The sequence below is a fragment of the Arachis stenosperma genome, chromosome 8 (assembly GCF_014773155.1).
Source record: "Arachis stenosperma cultivar V10309 chromosome 8, arast.V10309.gnm1.PFL2, whole genome shotgun sequence".
NCBI classification, from domain to species: Eukaryota; Viridiplantae; Streptophyta; class Magnoliopsida; order Fabales; family Fabaceae; genus Arachis; species Arachis stenosperma.
Window position 1 is genome coordinate 49,435,940 of NC_080384.1, and position 19,326 is coordinate 49,455,265.

Here is a 19,326-nt window from a genome sequence, read left to right on the forward strand (position 1 = left end):
TACAGCTACTTGTTCATGAATAGTTCGACCAACCTGGTTCGAATGCTTTGTATTTTTTAGTTCGAACCAACCTGGTTCGTTTTTTATATAATAATTTGGAATCAAGTAATTAAAAAACTAAAAAAAATTTTTATTATATTTTTTATATAGTATATTTTTAGTATTCTTAGTACTCTTTTTTATTATGTTATAATTTATTATTATTATTTACAATTAATTTTTTGTTTAATTTACTTTACCTGGTAAAAACAATAAATTATATTATAAAAAGATAATAAAAATAATACAAAAAATTACAATTATAAAAGTGTATAATATCGAATAAATAATTAATAAAAAATATAAATAATAAATAATAAAAGAAAGAGTTCATTTAAACAAAAATAATAAGAATTTCATAAATAATATAATAACATGCATAAAGAATAAAGTTAATAAAAGGTAAATAAAGATGGAGTATTGATGGCTAAAAGTCCGTTGGTGAAACGCAGAAGCTCAAAGTTGTAGCTTCTTTTAAACGTGATTTTGAAAGCAAAATTACTTCTGCATTCATGAATAAAAAATTTACCAAACTAAAAATTGAAGCTTTTAAGAAGGCTAAATGTGCTTCTTCTCTTGTAACGCATTTGCCAAACACACCCTAAATCATACAAAACTTTTAGTTTAGAACGGTAAAGGTTGATACATGTGTTTTTGAAGTTATTAATAAACTATAATGAGATCCGTGCGATGCGCGGGACGGTAAATTAATGATAGTATATAATAAATATTAAAAATTGCTATGTTTTGTAGAAATAAATTAAATATGTGTAAATTGAAGTTAAATTTAAAAGGTATTTTATTTTAAATAATTTGTAGTATAAAAGATTTGGATGTTGGATTTATACAAAGTGACATTTTTATTTGGTAGTTTAATTTTTGCATTTGTTTTAGTTGATGGACTTAGTCATTTTACGTGGCACTCGTCCTCCTTTTTTTGTTGGTTGTTAGAGTTGCTGCTTTCTTCTTTTTGTTGTAGGTTCTTGTGAAGATATGTTCTTTATAAATTGTTAAGTTTGATACACTTTCTATTGTGTTGTTTGGTTCCATCTTTGTATGTATGTTCTTCTTTCGAAGATGTGTCTTGAATTTGAATTTGTATGGTTTTCTTTAAATAATTTGTAGTATAAAAGATTTGGATGTTGGACTTATACAAAATGACATTTTTATTTGGTAGTTTGATTTTTGCATTTGTTTTAGTTGATGAACTTAGTCATTTTACGTGGCACTCGTCCTCCTTTTTTTTTGTTGGTTGTTAGAGTTGCTGCTTTCTTCTTTTTGTTGTAGGTTCTTGTGAAGACATGTTGTTTATGAATTGTTAAGTTTGATGCACTTTTTATTGTGTTGTTTCTTGTTTGGTTTCATCTTTGTATGTATGTTCTTCTTTTGAAGATGTGTATTTCAACTGCCAAAAAGCACCATGTGTCTTGAATTTAAATTTGTATAGTTTTCTTTTTCCTTAATCTCTTGATGGGGTGGTGCTTCAATGTCATTATTCTTTTGAAATGTCATTAGATTTGAAGCAGGCCCAATAAATTTTTTGCATTCGCCATCAAATAGTACAAAAATTATTGTAACACTTTGATCTGATTTCAACTGAGTTTTTATCGTGTATATATATGTCACGCCAAATTAGGTTCTCGAAGAAACAGAAACCCTATGTCCAATCATGAGAACGGAAAACAGAAACCCTAATTCTCCAATGACGAGAATGAAACGTCATGAGTACGAAGATGAACTTCCAGAAGAGGTGAGTAGGGAAATCTTGTAGAGGCTTTCAGTGAGGGTCCTCCGATCCTACAACAGAGGAGCATGTGCCGTTCATGGAACTCCCTCATCTATCTTCAGCCATGAATTCGCCATGCACCACTTTCGAAGCTCAACCCTAACTCAGCCACCGCCATTGGTGTGCTGGAATCAGGGAAGGGACGCCATCATGATTTCACAACCTTCTGTTCTTTATCACCAGCTTCAGCCAATTACACTATTCACGCCCTTTCCGATTGACCGAAGTCGCATCATCAAACAGAAGGTTTTCCCTTAGAAACTCAGACATTGTTCAATCCCAGTACCCGTTCGGTATCCCCATCCGTTCCATTCAAATGGCCTTTCAACGAGTTCATAGTAAACCGTAGAGTATATTGTGGCTTTGGCTATATACCGTACATGAAAAGTATAAGTTTGTTATGGGTTGTTTTACGCTGAGACCTCCTGGAGCTATGGTTTTCACTTTTGGTGCAAATCCTAGTTGGAAAACGGTTGATCATCCCGTGTTTTCGTTTCATCTAGCTGACAAAATAGATGGAATAATATTATTGCAGACACAACTAAAAATGTATATATTAAATAAATGGTGGCCTAATGTTAATGGGTAGAAAGCTGGAAATCGGCAACATATGAGGGGGCGGAGGAAACAATAGCAAAAGCTAAGTATTAGTCTCAAACTCATCGTCATCAGGAATCTTTGAACAACGCTTCAAGTTTTTATTGCCGTCAAATAAAAAATTTAGAATAAGAATAATTTTTAAAATATAAATAGCATAAGAGAATATGGGAAATGCAGGGGAAGAAATGTCAACGGTTATGGAGAAAGAAAAAGAGGAAGAAGGAGGAGAAGAAGAAGTGTCACCAATTGAGCAAGTGAGACTGACAGTTACTAACAGTGATGATCCAAGCCAACCAGTTTGGACATTCCGAATGTGGTCCCTTGGCCTCTTTTCTTGCTGCCTCCTATCATTCCTCAACCAGTTCTTTGCTTACCGGACGGAGCCACTCATCATATCGCAGATCACCGTCCAGGTAGCCACCCTCCCCATCGGTCAATTCATGGCCGCGGTTCTCCCCACCACCGAGTTCGGCATTGGCTCCTGGAAGTTCTCCTTCAACCCTGGACCATTCAACATGAAGGAGCATGTCCTCATCACCATCTTTGCCAACGCTGGTAGCGCCTTCGGCTCCGGTTCACCCTATGCCGTCGCAATTGTCACCATCATCAAAGTATTTTATGAGAGGAAGATCTCCTTCTTTGCTTCATGGCTTCTCATCATCTCTACCCAGGCACCACCACCACCAACTTACTACTCTATATTATTCTATTACACTTTTCATTTGCTTTTTGGTTTCTGACTGGTTACAACAATCTTTCATTTATTTTTTATTTATGTTAATGACATAGTTAGAACTCGAAATGCAATGTTTGCAGCTTTCTTTTTGCATGCATGGCCTTTTTAATTTCGGGGAATGGAATGTAACTAACGTCCGCTTAATCCTTTTTTATATACGAAATAATTTATTGGTTACTGACAAATAATTTTAATATGCGACAAATAATTAGTTATTATCTCACCAAATTAATTTAGGTTAATTTAAGGATTAATTTATTAGTCTTATTGGGATTCAAATTCTATGCATATAATAATTTATTAATTAATAACAAATCTTAAATAAAATTTATATTATTTAATATTTATTTCATTGTGTGTTTATTCCTTTTCAATGTCATTATGTCAAGGAAAAAAAACAAAAAACTAAAAATAATTGATTTAAGATACCGAAGCAAGGGGTTTTGCAATTTGTCCTCCGTTCTTTTGGCGTTCAAGCTAAGGAAAATATAATAGTGGGGACTCAAAGTGCTATATATCATTTAACAGGTTTCACCTATTAATTTTATATAAAATAATTACATTTGAATTTTTTAAAATAAATAGATAGATAATTCGGTGTCCAAGATATAATATTTATACAATTTTTATATATTTTTGCACATATAAAATATGGTATAAAAATATTTTTTTAATTTATTCTTACTTCTTATAATCACTTTAAATACTAAAAAAAAATACACAAAATAATATATATAATCATTTCAATTATTTTATATATTTTTAGCATCAACTTAACAATGCACTAGACAAGGAAGACGCTTACTGGCATGCTTCGCGATCAGTACATAAATACAAATTTGTTTCCTAGTTCAATCCGGATATATTTATATGTTTTCTTATAGAAAAATTAGTTTTTTGTGAATTGTGATAATAATTAAAGAGAGATAACAAATTAAAATAAGTCTCCAATGGCACAGGTGTTAGGATACGGCTGGGCAGGGTTGCTAAGGAAATACGTGGTAGAGCCCGCTCAAATGTGGTGGCCTAGCACTCTCGTCCAGGTTTCTCTTTTCCGGTATTGATATCTAAATTATTTTTTTATTAATTTAATATTAATAATAATTAATTATAATAAAAATACATAAAAATTTTTAATTTTTAATTTTTTATTTATTAAAAATTTTTAAAATGAGAAGAAGCTTCTCTTATTGATTGCTATGAGGCATGCATGTGCAGAGCTTTGCATGAGAAAGACGAGCGCAGAGTTTCACGGGCAAAGTTCTTCTTTATAGCAATGGTGTGCAGCTTTGCATGGTACATTGTCCCCGGCTACCTGTTCTCCACACTCTCAAGCATTTCATGGATGTGCTGGGCATTTCCCAAGTCCATCACCGCCCAGCAGATCGGCTCAGGGATGAAGGGCTTAGGACTTGGAGTCTTTACTCTTGACTGGACTGTCATCGCCTCCTTTTTGTACAGTCCTCTCATCTCTCCTTTCTTCGCCATTGTCAACGTCTTCATCGGCTATTCGCTCATTGTCTACGGTGTCATCCCTATTGCTTACTGGGCCTTCAATGTCTACAATGCACACAACTTCCCCATCTTCTCCTCTGACTTGTTCACCACTCAAGGCCAACAATATGACATACGTGCTATTGTCAATGACAAGTTTCAGATCGATTATGAAAAGTATTACAAGCAAGGTCCTATTCAATTAAGTGTCTTTTTTTCTCTTACTTATGGATTTGGATTTGCTACTATAGCCGCCACCCTTACTCATGTCGTTTGCTTCTATGGAAGGTACATACATACACATATGTGTCTTTGTTGCTAATTATCTATTATGTGTTACAAATTTCACATCATATATATTATATATGTTGCACTGCTCTTTCCTTTAGCGAGATTATGGGGAAATATCGTGCTTCTTCCAAGGGTAAAGAAGATATCCACACAAGACTGATGAAAAGATACAAAGACATACCTTCATGGTGGTTCTATGTGTTGCTGGCTTTGACGCTTCTAGCTTCTCTCTTACTATGCATCTTAGGGAAAGAACAGGTTCAGATGCCCTGGTGGGGACTTGTATTTGCTTCTGCCTTGGCCTTTATTTTTACTCTCCCAATCAGCATCATAACTGCCACCACAAACCAGGTAATCTATTTTCATGCTTTTTATGCAAGGACAAACTTGTTAAAGATCTTTGATGGTATCTACATGCAAAACTTTTTTATCCATTCAATCTCATGAATCTGAAGCACTTGCATGCCTTATGGACTTAGAAAAAATCTGTGAATGTTGCTTTTTTGATGTAATAATTGACAATGTTAAAGTCTGTTCAAAGCCTTAAAAAAAACTTATAAAAGTTATTTTGGTTCACTTATTAGCGATGGTTTAAATTTAATTAATAGTCTTAGATTAATAAAGTACTCTCGTATAAAAAAGAATGGTAATAGAATAGTTCATGAATTGACTCAAATGACTCTTACTAATTTAAACATAGTGTGAATAAAAAAGAAAATGCACCTCCTTTTATATGTAAATCGGCCTATTTAAATATGGAAAAGTATAGGGTACCAACATGTTATCTGCCAACTTCTGCCAACTCTTATTTATATTTGTATTTCATGGAAGTGTATTCGTAGATGTGTCTAATAATTAATATATTTTAAATACATATATAAAGAGACACATCCAGAAAATATATCTATAAAGACACTTCTATTAAACACAGTTATAAAAAAGACATTTTTATTAGACACATCTATGAATACACTTCCATGAAACACAATTATAAATAAGAGTTGGAAGAAGTTGGCACATATGTTGTTGGTAACGTAGCGGAACCGTTTAAATATTATAGGTTCTATTCATAAATGAATGCTACTTCTTTACCTTATCCAAAATTTATTAAAGATCTTAATTAGAAAAGTGACAGGGACCAATAGATTGTATGATTTATAACTATCGTTAATATTTTTAATGGTGTGAAATTATATTTAATAATGTAGAATTATTCACTTTTTTTACTAATTAAGCGCGGGCCAAATTTTAATAAAAATGCTAATCTCCTAAATTTTCTCTCTCAAATTATTCTTACATGCTCTTTCTCTCTCTCTACACAGACACCAGGGTTGAATATTATTACTGAGTATATATTTGGACTTATTTACACCGGAAGACCAATAGCAAATGTGTGTTTCAAAACCTATGGTTATATTAGCATGGCTCAGGCTGTCTCTTTCCTTGCTGATTTCAAGCTTGGCCACTACATGAAAATCCCTCCAAGATCAATGTTCTTAGTTCAGGTATTTAATTAGATTCTTCAAATTCATTCCCACTTCCTTCACCTTCAATTCAGTTAGTTGCTCAGCATTTTGTTCTATAGTAACAAATGCAATTCACTTGTCAAAACATGTGTACATAGTTCATTGGTACAATTCTTGCTGGAACCATCAACATTGGTGTAGCATGGTGGTTACTGACTTCAGTGGACGGTATATGTCATCCTGAAAACCTTCCCCTCGGCAGTCCATGGACATGTCCTGGTGACCGTGTTTTCTTCGATGCATCGGTTATCTGGGGTTTAGTTGGACCTAAGAAGATCTTTGGTTCCAAAGCAGACTACCATGCACTAAATTGGTTTTTCTTTGGAGGTGCAATGGGCCCTATAATTCTTTGGCTATTGTATAAGGTGTTCCCCAAGTATTCATGGATTCCCTTGATTAACCTTCCAGTCCTCTTGGGATCAACTGCAGTGATGCCACCCGCAACAGCAGTGAACTTCAATTCCTGGATTGTTATTGGAACAATCTTCAACTACTTCATCTTCCGCTATAGAAAGAAATGGTGGCAGAGATACAACTATGTCCTATCAGCAGCACTTGATGCTGGAGTTGCCTTCATGGCTGTGCTTCTTTACTTTGCATTAGGCCTGGAGAACAAGAGTATTTCATGGTGGGGAACACAGGGTGAGCATTGTCCACTGGCAACTTGTCCAACAGCTAAGGGCATAGTGGTGAAGGGTTGCCCTGTACACTGATCAGCATTGTAAGTAATAGCATGTCCTGGTTTGCTATCCAAGTTAGAACAAAATTGTTGCTCTAAACCATTTAATGTTCTACAAAAGAGAAAAGGTGATGCTCAATTCAAATTCCAAGTAAAATCTGTACTGCTATGTGGGCTGGTTCAATCCTGTCATATACTGAAAATGTTAAATTTTTGTGTGGTCGGCAACTTCATTTTCATGTAAACTTTCAAATAAAAATATAAGTTTCAATAAAAATTAAGTGATGATTTGCATATGGTATAACTTTTATTGCAGGGTTTACCAATAAGTGTTTCTTTATATTTTACAAAATATGAATTTATAAAGTTAAAAGAATATGACATTGGTAATCAAACATAACACAAGACACAAGAACCACAGAAAATAATGCTAGGAAAGTTTAATTTGGCCAGAAAACAACCATATACTAATAAATGGAGGAATTAAGCAAAGAATCTAATATTCTCGAAACAAAAATTAGTACAGAAGGAAGGGAGAAAAGATTGGCAGAACTTAAAGGAGAAAAGATAAGATTACATACTTCTCCAAATATTTTTAATCACATACTTGGCTTTAGTAGAAGCCAGAAACTTAAAATAAAAGTTGTAGAGGTGGCAACAACTGACGATCAAACTCAACAGGAATGTTATCTTTTCAAAACCTTAATCTTAAACTTCTTCAACACCACCTGTCCTTCAATCAAACCAAAAATGTTCATGATCAGTTGTACAATGAATAATCAATCTTTTAATTTAGTTCAGAACCAACTAATTCTTATTACACCTATTTAAAATTTTGCTTACTCTTGTTCTAACATAGAACAACTACTATTTGGAATAGATTATTCACTATGTCCATAATTTTCAAAAATAAATATGAATTTTTTTCGGTAGTTCTTTTTTTTCTTTTGTTCGGCAGTTCCGTCTACACTCTTATCGCGTCCCTCTCTCTTATCGCGTTTTATGCGCTCTCTGAAAATCACTCTTATCGCATTTTCTAAAGATCCCTCTTATTGACATCTTTCATCCACCAACTTGCGAAAACGTATTAAACCATTCTTCCACTAATCCATGACAACAATAAAGAAGTAAACCCAACAAAATATATAAATTCAGTTACAGTTTTAGCCTTTATTATTTTGTTTTATCTTATCTTTATTTGTTCTTATCTTATTTTTATTTATTTTTATCTTTCATAAGGCAATGCTTTATATATATTTAGTTTTATCTTCATAATTTACATTTTAATCAATCAAAAAATACAAAGTACAATCTTTTTCATCTTTTCTTTTCTTATTCTTTCATAGTTTTATTAAAAAATATACACTCTTCTCCAAAGGAATGAACTCATAGTTTATACCTTAACTCAAAAGATTATTACAAAAACGTAATTAGTAAGATGTAAAATAAAAAATAGATGTGACTCATAAATTAAAAAAAATACAAACATCTGAAATTTTAAAAATATAAAATTAAATTCAATTTTTTACCTATCTATTTATTATCAATACTCTTATTTTAGTTATTTGTGCAATTTTTTTTTTGGTGACTAAAATAAACTAAATAAAGAAAAACAAAACAAACAAAACAAGGAACTGCTTAAATAGATGGACAGTCCCGTTTAAGACTACTCTTAAACTCCTCCCAAGATGAAAGAAGCTCCATATGCGAAAGTTGTAACTTCATAGCAATCTTTCCCATAGTATCTGCCACCGTATTTACAACTCTCATAATCAAACGAGAGTCAACACACCAATTCCAATGCATGATATCTCTTATTTTGAGCATCAATGGATCAATAAACCCAAAACCATCTTGAGTAATAAGATTAAATGCTTCCACACAATCAGTCTCACAAATAACATCTCGTTGACCCGCATCCCAAGCTAAGAGATATCCTCTCCAAATAGCAAACAATTCTCTTTGAAGAATACTATTACTCTCAATCATTCCTAAACACCCCCTTTGCCAACTCCCATTACAATCTCTAATAACACAAGCAAAACCAACACTATCACCCGAACCAAAATAACTAGCATCACAATTAATCTTAAAAGTACCAATGGATGGGGGATTCCAAAAACCATTTAGAGTAGAAGGAAAGATATTCCTAAGCTCCTTTTCTAAAGTTAATACTAGACAAATCACTTTTTTCGGAGGCCAAGTTTTATGAGGATTAAAGATGTCATTATTCCTTACTCGCCATATCCACCAAAGTCCCGAAAAAAACTTGAACGGATGCTCTCTGCTATGATACAATAACCAGTTCTTTAAATCCAAAGGATGACAAGAAATATCCAACCTATGCCAGACAAGCTAAGTTTTTGGACAATCCCGAATACAATGTAAAACTAATTCCTGACTAGAAAGACATCTTGGACACCTATCCGATGACGACATCCCTCTTCTAAAGTGAAAACTTGCAATAGGAAGAGTCTCCTTAATACACAACCAAGCCAAAAACTTATATTTTTCCGGAACAAGCTGACACCAAAGCCAAAGCTAATTCTCGGGCTCCTTCCAACCAAACAGCTGTTTACCTAACCACAAGTAACCATTGTGTGAGTTATAGACTTTGGCAACAGACCTACACCAATACCAACCCATTTTTTGGACCTGCTTGTTCATCTGGATTGTATGAGAGAATATTACATTTTAGATTTTGAGATAAAGAAGAATAAAGAATAAGTTATTTGTGCAATATATTAATACATATTAATAACTACCACAATATAGTCTTTTTTTTTCCGAAGATAAATTTATTAGATGTGAATAAAATTATAATGTTCATATATACCACTATTAGCAAAAACAAAAAAGGGCCTCCCACTCGAAGCAAGTGAGTAAAGTAGCAACAAAAATAAACTGAAAATAAACTAAAGAAGAAGAGAAAAAAAACTGCATAAAGAAGAGAGAAAAATAAAAATTACCATTCAAAATATAACAAAAAAATTTAACACTAATTCTAACTTTTTTTTTTAAATTTAAAATTTTAAAATTCAAACACTAAGATTCTCCAATTCCTATTCTTATGTTTTTCAGTGCTAACCTTATCTAGCAAAACCCTAGATTTAGTAATAAAAAAAAGGATCATTTCCAAGTTCCGATTGAATCGGAGAGAGGATCTGGATTACAAGAAAGAGAAATGAGCCACCATCATTGTTGTACTTTTTGGCAAAATAAAGGGGCTGAAGCCCAACAGAAATTACAAGCACAAACTACTCTACTAAGATTCTAGAATAATATAAGGATATTGGGCTTAGGCCCCTCTCGATTATCAAAAAATAAAAAATATAAGGACCTTAGGGTCGTCGAGGATTTGGGCTTGGACGAATGTTTTGTGTATGGTTTATTTGCAATATATTTATTGGCTTATCGTAACACAATCTAATGACGCCGAGGTTTCGCGGCCAAATCCCAAAGCCAAATGACAACTAATTGTGAGTATTATATAGTCGAGTAATTACTACACATCTAATCCTTTTTATGTAACAAATTTAACTAAATTAAATAGTAAAATTTAGAATAATGTTAACTATAGTTAACCACAAGACCATAACCGACGGATAACGGCTGGATACACAACGAAAAAAAAATTCTGAAGATATATAGCATTTTTCTTTATTTATGTAATATCTGGAAAAAAAAAGCTAATTAAACCATTATAAAACTTCAATTTAAATAAAGAACCCCCTAATTTACTGGGGTGTTAGTTGTGGCTGCTTGCCCCCTTAAACGATAACGCAGTAAGAGAAATTGCTAAATAATTTAATTAATTGAAAATTTATTTATGTATTTTGCCCCCAAAAAAATCAGAAAAGAGTATAGGGGCCGAGTAATTAAACCACTAAAACACACTTTAATTTACATGAAGAAACCCCACCCCCCCCCACCCCCCATTTGACTAGGGTGTTACTTGTGGCTGCTTGCTCTAGTGCATGGCTCTTAAACGATAACAACGCAAGTGAAAATGCTAAATCATTTTCTTTTTTGGACCAGAATGCTAAATCATTTAATTAATTGAAAATGACAAAAGATACTTTAGACTTTCTTTGGTGGGGTGCGCCAGGCCCATGCAGCAGTGTAAGGCTTGGGCGACGCTCGACTAGCCCGGTAGCAAGCTACTGTAATGGCCCATCCCCCTCAAAAAATAAATTTAATATCGTGTGGGCCAATGGCCCACATATCAGATATTAAACTGATAAGAACAGATACTACACTTGATCTTAGCCAAAAGGCCGAGAAAGGTATGCTTCATTACGTTGCTTACTTAGCCTTTTATACTCGGTTTGCGCAACACTGCTTGGTTGACCTAACGATGTGGGACTCTATCATTGAACTAACTTCAAAACTTATTTCATTATATTATCCTTTCAAAACTTCAACACTGCTTGCTTAGCCTTTCAATGACCTAACCTCAAACCAGCAGCAGCACTTTTCAAACTAAGAAGACTGCACTTATGTTTGAGTTCTCACCTACCCAAGCACCATAAAACAAGAACAATAAGAATTTCAACATAAAAAATCAGGGCAACAAGAAATCCTTTACAGTGAACATTGAAATAAACTGCAGTAAAATATCAAATTTCATATGCCTCTAATTTAAATTTCTTTTTGTAGTTACGAGATAAAGTGGAAAATTAGGAGAACAAAAAATTTGCAGAAGCTGAACCACAATGGAAATGAAGCTGAAATATTGTAGTGAGCTAAAAGAAAAAGCAAAAAAGAAAAGAAGAATAAATACTTCATTATTATGAATGAAGCGAGGATTGTCGTTAATATTACTCTTCATTTTTTTAAAATATTTGAAAAATAATAAAAATCATTGTAAAATAGTTTAACTTTTTTTATTAATTATTACTAAAATAAATAAATAGTTTCAAATATAATAGACATATAATTATAGATGTAAGTATATAAAATTATAAATATTAAATTAAATAAACTAATTTTGTATTATTATCTTTCAAGTATTTTTTTATTTTTAAAGAAAATTACACTCTTTTTCTTTCACGAGATATTTAAATAAAAAAATTTATTTTATTTAAAAAATGTACATTCTTCTTTAAGATAGTGAGCTCGTAGTTTATACCTTAATTCGAAAGATTGTTGTAAAATCGTAATTCATAAAATTTTTAAACGAAATGTAGATGTAATTCATAAATTAAAAAATTATAAAAATATGAAATTTTAAAAATAAATAGGTTCAAGCTAAGAAAACAAAAATTATTTTATCTTAAACAGTATTCAAATACAAAATTGATTTGTTCAATTTCAGATAACCAAATAAAAAGGTTTGTGTTTTAGATTAATAATTTCACTCTCTCTTAATTATACGTTCATATCTTTTTTCTAAATTATTTTCGATTCTTATTTTTATTTATCTTTTTATCATATAAAAAAAGCTGTCCAATTCTTCATGTTTTTTAAAAAATAGTCCGTATAATTTGTTTCTGACAATTTTTGATACCACGCGAATAATTTTTTAAACCTAGACATAATAACTCCTCAAATTCATCACTTATGAATGCTTTTAATACCGCACTCTCATATGAGTTATTGATCCACCCAATATATGGTCTTGAATTTATTTTGAGAAGATCCGTTAGGGAGATAATAGATTATTTATATAATATGTACAGTTAGGAGTGAAAATAGGTCAGGTGGCTTGTTAGGAGTTTGCAGTTTGGCTTGTATTTGGCCTGGTCTAGTCTTTTGAAATAAACCCAGGTTCAGGCTATTAAAAAATTTTATATTCTTTAAAAGGTCAGACCTAGGCTTTTAAAATAGTCTGTTGGGTCTGTCAGGTCGGCTTGGGCCTGCAAATATATATAGAGAGTTTTATTATACTAATAAAAATACTATTAGAAGAATTTTAACTTGGGTCTTCTATCTTATAATAATATCTTTATCCATTCAACCATTTGTCTCTTTAATTATATATGTGTATTTTGTATCAATATTATTCATAAATTTATTATTTTATATTTTATAATTTTAAAAATTAAATTATATCTTAAATTTAATTATTATTAAAAAAATAAGCCTATTGACAGGCTTTAGGCCAGGCCAAATTTAACAACAGGCCAGGCCAAATTTAACAACAAGCCAGGCTCATTACTCATTAAAAAGCCTATATCAGGTTAAGGCCAATATACTCTATTATAGGCCTGGCCTGTTAAGAGTAAAGCCTGACCTGACCTGGCCTGTTTCCACTCCTATGTACAGTGGGCTATTGAGTTACAAAATGAACATTTCCATATTAGCACTTTAATACCATGTTACGATACCACTCATCCTAAAAACTTCAGCTGATAGAAAAAGGTAACACTAATAGTTATATCTCTAATACTTTATAAACCTTTATTGTACACATTGTACAAATATTCCATGAACTCCTCATACTTTTTCTTTTAAGAATGGTCGAATTCTTAGCTGCTATCCACTCCCTTAATTTAATGATCTAGATTTATTTTCATATCTTTTATTTTGTATACTATTTAAAAAAGTTAACTTCCTTTTATTAATTGGTTTTAGAAATAGTTTAATCCAAACATGGTTGTTGTGAGAATAATATTAATTATACAAAAAATATTATATACACAAAAAAATTATTATTTAATTTATTTTTAATATATATTTTATATTTTAATATATAATTAATTATTTATATACATATAACATAATTGAATGGTATATAACTATATATAGATAATAGATAATTATGATAGATCCAAATAGGTAAAACATTTAAGTGGCCAGTTATGAGTTATCTTTTCTTTTGTTAGTAAAAGAATCATAGCAATTTGATTGAACTGTTTTTATCTCAGTGAGATCAAAATCAAATAAATTTTTAATTTTAATTTTAAAATTCAAATTTTGAATTAAGTAAATATAATCCTACTTAGTAGAACATTATTCGCATCGCTCATCTTTCGGGATTGTTCCAATAAATATATGTAACTGACTGAGTATACATCTTATCTGTAGTATACACTCCTTCAGGGCAGTTCAAATCAGAAGGAGTGAACGCACATTATGGCTGCGGAGACCATGAAAAACGTCAACGCAGACCCAGAGATGGCGAAATCAAACGAGGAACTCAAACAAGATGAAGAAGAAGTTTCTCCAATTGAGGAAGTGAGACTCACTGTATCCAACGTGGACGACCCAACCCAGCCCGTTTGGACCTTCCGAATGTGGTTCTTGGGGCTTATCTCGTGCTGCCTCCTCTCCTTCCTGAACCAGTTCTTCGCCTACAGGGCGGAGCCTCTCGTCATTACGCAGATCACGGTGCAGGTGGCCACACTGCCGATAGGGCGATTCATGGCCAGAGTCCTCCCCACCACGAAGTTCGGGATAGGGTCAAAGAAATTCTCGTTGAATCCGGGACCTTTCAACATGAAGGAGCACGTGCTGATTACTATATTTGCGAACGCCGGCACCGCCTTCGGGTCGGGGTCGCCGTATGCGGTGGGGATCGTGAACATCATCAAGGCGTTCTACGGAAGGTCGATCTCGTTCTTGGTTGCATGGCTGCTGATCATCACTACTCAGGTGTTAGGATACGGGTGGGCAGGGTTGCTGAGGAAGTACGTGGTGGAGCCAGCTCATATGTGGTGGCCCGGCAACCTTGTCCAAGTCTCTCTTTTCCGGTACCTATCTCTTTCATTCACAGTTTCTCTTAGCTAGCATTAATGGATTTTACTTTCTTTTCCAATCCACTCTCAAAACCCTAAACTCCTCTACTGTTCACTGGTAGTGGTACCTGTTAACTTTGACTGGTTTTTAATGAAATAAAATTGGTTTCAACTCATAATATTATAAAATATAAATAAATTAATTAAATTAATTGAAATAAAAATATCTGTTTCTATATTATAGAAAATAGGAAAAGTCTAGGGGCTTTTTATTGAATTTTGGCCAGCATGTAACCAGCAGAGGAAGGTGAGCCATTGGATGAAATCTCACACCAATCTCACACCATCAAATCATCATTGATGGCTAGTTGATGGCTAACAATCACAAAAATTGCTGGCCCCCTAGCATTGCTCTAGAAAATAAATTCATCAAATATAATTATCTTTAATATTTATCACCAGAATGAATATGATTGAATGATTAGTTAAATTTTTTTCACTAACTAATTTGATCTAATATTAAAAAATAATTTTTTTTTTTACTTTCACTCACTCACCTAAATCTTATTATTCAACGACTTAGTTAGATTTGGCTAACAAAAAATTTTATGTGTATAGTATTTCTATATTATAAATTTTCTTTTTTAGATAATAATAATAGTCACATATATATATATATAAACATATGCTATATTTGTTTGAAGAAAAAAAGATATTTTAGGATGATATATTTGGATAATCATCTAATAATTCATAAAAGTACACATTTTTTTATATGAATGAGTGTGTACATAAAAAAGTACTCAAACTATGAGTTAGTATATCATTTCTTCTAATTTTTTTTCTTTGGGGAACAAGTAATTGAATTTATTTTATAGATAAATTTAATTTCTATACACTTAACATTATAAAAAGAATTTAATCATATATTACGATATTATTAAAATAGTGAAAATTGATACTGAAAGTCATTGAATAATTTTAACTAAATTTTAATCTAACAGAATCTTAGTTATTAAGATCCTGTGAAATTTGGCTGGACTTGAATTTCTTTGAATGCAATAATAGGAGTTTGCCCGATGCATGTGATGTGCTTTCGGTGTATCAGATACTAACACATGATTAAACTAACGCAGAGCTCTGCATGAGAAAGAAGATGGAGGCAGAACTTCAAGGGCAAAGTTCTTCTTCATTGCTCTACTCTGCAGCTTCTTATGGGCCGCGGTCCCTGGATACTTGTTCCAGACCCTCACAAGCATCTCATGGCTCTGCTGGGTGTTCTCCAAGTCAGTCACAGCTCAACAGATAGGCTCAGGCATGAACGGTTTGGGCTTGGGAGCCCTCACTCTCGATTGGTCCGCCGTTGCCTCCTTCTTGTTCAGCCCTCTCGTTTCACCATTCTTCGCCATTGTCAACGTCTTTGTGGGCTATGCATTAATCGTCTATGCCGTCATCCCTATTGCTTATTGGGGCTTCAACGTCTATGGTGCAAATAAGTTCCCCATTTTCTCCTCCTCCTTGTTCACAGCACAGGGCCAAGAATACGATATACGCTCCATTGTAAATAACAAATTTGAATTGGATGTTGCAAAGTATCTCAAGACGGGTCCAATTCATCTTAGCGTCTTCTTTTCTCTTACTTACGGTTTTGGATTTGCCACTATTGCTGCCACCCTTACCCATGTCATTTGCTTCTACGGAACGGAGATTATGGAGCGGTATCGTGCTTCGAGCAAGGGCAAAGAAGATATCCACACGAAACTGATGAAGAAATACAAAGACATACCATCTTGGTGGTTTTATGTGATGCTGTTTGTAACGCTTGTGGCTTCTCTCTTACTATGCATCTTAGGGAAAGAACAGGTTCAGATGCCATGGTGGGGACTTGTGTTTGCCTGTGCCTTAGCCTTTGCTTTTACTCTCCCAATCAGCATCATTACTGCCACCACAAACCAGACACCCGGGTTGAATATCATTACTGAGTATATCTTTGGACTCATTTACCCCGGAAGACCAATAGCAAATGTGTGCTTCAAAACATACGGTTACATAAGCATGTCTCAAGCAGTCTCTTTCCTTAGTGATTTCAAGCTTGGACACTACATGAAAATCCCTCCGAGATCAATGTTCTTAGTTCAGGTATGTATGTCATTATTTCTTTTCTTTTTTGTTGTATTTTAATGCGCTTAATTCATTGACTTGTGAAAACTCTGTACAGTTCATTGGAACAGTTCTTGCTGGAACCATCAACATTGGTGTGGCATGGTGGTTGCTAACTTCTGTTGAGAACATATGTCACAAGGATCTACTTCCCAAAGACAGTCCCTGGACATGTCCCAGTGACAAGGTTTTCTTTGATGCATCAGTTATTTGGGGTCTAGTTGGACCTAAGAAGATATTCGGTTCCAAAGCAGAATACTTTGCAATGAATTGGTTCTTCCTTGGAGGTGCAATTGGACCCATCATAGTTTGGTTATTGCATAAGGCATTCCCCAAGCAGTCATGGATTCCCTTGATCAACCTCCCAGTTCTCCTTGGGGCAACGGGGATGATGCCACCGGCCACGCCAGTCAACTACAATGCATGGGTTTTGGTTGGAACGGTGTTCAACTTGTTTGTGTTCCGTTACAGGAAGAAGTGGTGGCAGAGGTACAACTATGTTCTATCAGCAGCGCTTGATGCCGGGGTTGCCTTTATGACTGTGCTGCTTTACTTTGCTCTCAACATGGAGAATAGGAAATTGGATTGGTGGGGAAATGGTGGGGAGCACTGTGACTTGGCAACTTGTCCCACTGCTAAGGGCATAGTCGTTGATGGTTGCCCTGTCTTTTAATTTTCACCCCCTCTGTTAGTTCATTTCAAATTCAAGTTTCCATTAGGACCTGGTTTTTAGTTTGCATTTAAGTTTTGTATAGTTTCTATTGTGTTTTTGTCTGTCTTTCTAACGAAATTAAATTATGGATTATGTTTAACTCTGATCTTGTTATATTGTGCGGCTCTAATATTATTGTGGACACAACTAAAAATGTATATATTAAATAAATGGTGGCCTAATGTTAATGGTTAGAAAGCTGGAAATTGGCAACATATGAGGGGGCGGAGGAAACAATAGCAGAAGCTAAGTATTATTCTCAAACTCGTCATCATCAGGAATCTTTGAACAACGCTTCAAGTTTTATTAAGGACAAATAAAAAATATGGAATAAGAATAATTTTTAAAATATAGCATGTAACAGACTTGTTAATCCTTCACTAAAAGAACTCACACAATCACAGCACATATTATTCTCTGAGCAATTGTTTTCGGACTTGATTAATTAGTTTAAGACCACAATAATGCGACGGGGAGACCAAGCTTTCATGGGAAATATTAAAAATCTTCGGATAATGCACGTCAAGCATACGATAAACCAGTTCTTTGAGAAAAGAACAAATAGGTTCCTGGCTTTTTGTTCTACGCACATTTTCATTCCTAACCATTTGAAAATATTTTTAAATTTCTAACCTTTATAAAACTTAGACGGATGAGTCCCTCCGTCCAAATACCTCCGTCAGACTCAACGAAAAAGTCTGACATGGCTCCCGTTCTGATGACCTAGCGTGATGAGTTGACACATAGACTGATGACTGGAAGAGTATTTTAGAAAATTGGACAAACAAGTCCTTGAACCTAAAAACTACGCGTTTTGCATTTGGTCCTAATCCTTAAATTGATTGCGTTTCTTTGTGGAGGCTAATGGTAAAGAGCCCTAATCCCTAAACCTTCGCGTCACGGCTTTCATTCCTGCTCCCAGACGCTCCTCCTCCTCCTTTAAGCCGTTTTCCATCCCCATCATTCTGCCCAAGCCACACAGACATTCACACATGAATTCAATTTACAATACTTTCACTATACTTAATTCAAACAGACACTCACACATGAATTCAATTTACAATACTTTCACTATACTTAATTCAAACTACGTAAACAAATTGCAACTAGATGCAATCAGAAAGTATAACATGAACTATGATTATCATTAGATGCAAATTTATTTTCATTATTTTAACTGAAACAAAGAAAAAAAAATGGGTTAATACTCAAATTCGTCCCCGAAAGATTACGCGATCTTCATTTTCGTCCCCGAATGATTTTTTTAATCAAATTAGTCCCTAAAAGTTAAAAAATAAGTCAAATTAGTCCTTCTGTCAGATGGGCGATGACGTGGTACGTTAAGTGCCACGTGGCATGATGACGTGGCATGCCACGTGGCAGGTCAACGCCACGTGGCAGGTCAGCGATACGTGGCACGTCACGTGGCAGGTCAGTGACACGTGGCATACCCGTGACATGCCACGTGTCACTTGACATGTACAAAAGATTTTTATAGTCAAAATAGTCCTTGAAAGTCCAGATATAAATCATTTTCATCCTTCAAATTTTAAAAATTAGTCAAACTAGTCCTTATATAATTTTTTTATTTTTTTTCATAATATTAAATTTGAAATATTTTTTG

General features: G+C 33.7%; 2 protein-coding genes and 1 non-coding gene across 3 annotated transcripts; 2 read left to right on the forward strand and 1 right to left on the reverse strand.

The window, feature by feature from the left end:
* The first annotated feature begins 2,611 nt into the window (after positions 1-2,611).
* Positions 2,612-7,371, forward strand: LOC130946371 (oligopeptide transporter 4-like). Its single transcript, XM_057875097.1, has 6 exons — positions 2,612-3,096; positions 4,121-4,218; positions 4,380-4,943; positions 5,045-5,297; positions 6,269-6,451; positions 6,571-7,371. The coding sequence occupies exons 1-6, from the start codon at positions 2,623-2,625 to the stop codon at positions 7,183-7,185; spliced, it is 2,187 nt and encodes a 728-aa protein (XP_057731080.1). The 5' UTR covers positions 2,612-2,622; the 3' UTR covers positions 7,186-7,371.
* A 3,874-nt stretch (positions 7,372-11,245) lies between these two features.
* Positions 11,246-11,441, reverse strand: LOC130947172 (U2 spliceosomal RNA). Its single transcript, XR_009072572.1, has one exon. It is a non-coding gene; the product is annotated as a U2 spliceosomal RNA (small nuclear RNA).
* A 2,787-nt stretch (positions 11,442-14,228) lies between these two features.
* LOC130946132 (oligopeptide transporter 4-like) lies at positions 14,229-17,663 on the forward strand. The gene is made up of 3 exons (XM_057874813.1): positions 14,229-14,845; positions 15,967-16,969; positions 17,049-17,663. The coding sequence occupies exons 1-3, from the start codon at positions 14,229-14,231 to the stop codon at positions 17,661-17,663; spliced, it is 2,235 nt and encodes a 744-aa protein (XP_057730796.1).
* The last annotated feature ends 1,663 nt before the right edge of the window (positions 17,664-19,326 follow it).

Bases quoted from the DNA above. Each gene is read 5' to 3' on its own strand.
- LOC130946371 (XM_057875097.1), top strand. From the start codon at position 2,623: ATGGAGAAAGAAAAAGAGGAAGAAGGAGGAGAAGAAGAAGTGTCACCA. The intron at 5,298-6,268 runs GTAATCTATTTT...CTCTCTACACAG, and splicing joins TAACTGCCACCACAAACCAG to ACACCAGGGTTGAATATTAT. The intron at 6,452-6,570 runs GTATTTAATTAG...ATGTGTACATAG, and splicing joins GATCAATGTTCTTAGTTCAG to TTCATTGGTACAATTCTTGC.
- LOC130946132 (XM_057874813.1), top strand. From the start codon at position 14,229: ATGGCTGCGGAGACCATGAAAAACGTCAACGCAGACCCAGAGATGGCG. The intron at 14,846-15,966 runs GTACCTATCTCT...AAACTAACGCAG, and splicing joins GTCCAAGTCTCTCTTTTCCG to AGCTCTGCATGAGAAAGAAG. The intron at 16,970-17,048 runs GTATGTATGTCA...AACTCTGTACAG, and splicing joins GATCAATGTTCTTAGTTCAG to TTCATTGGAACAGTTCTTGC.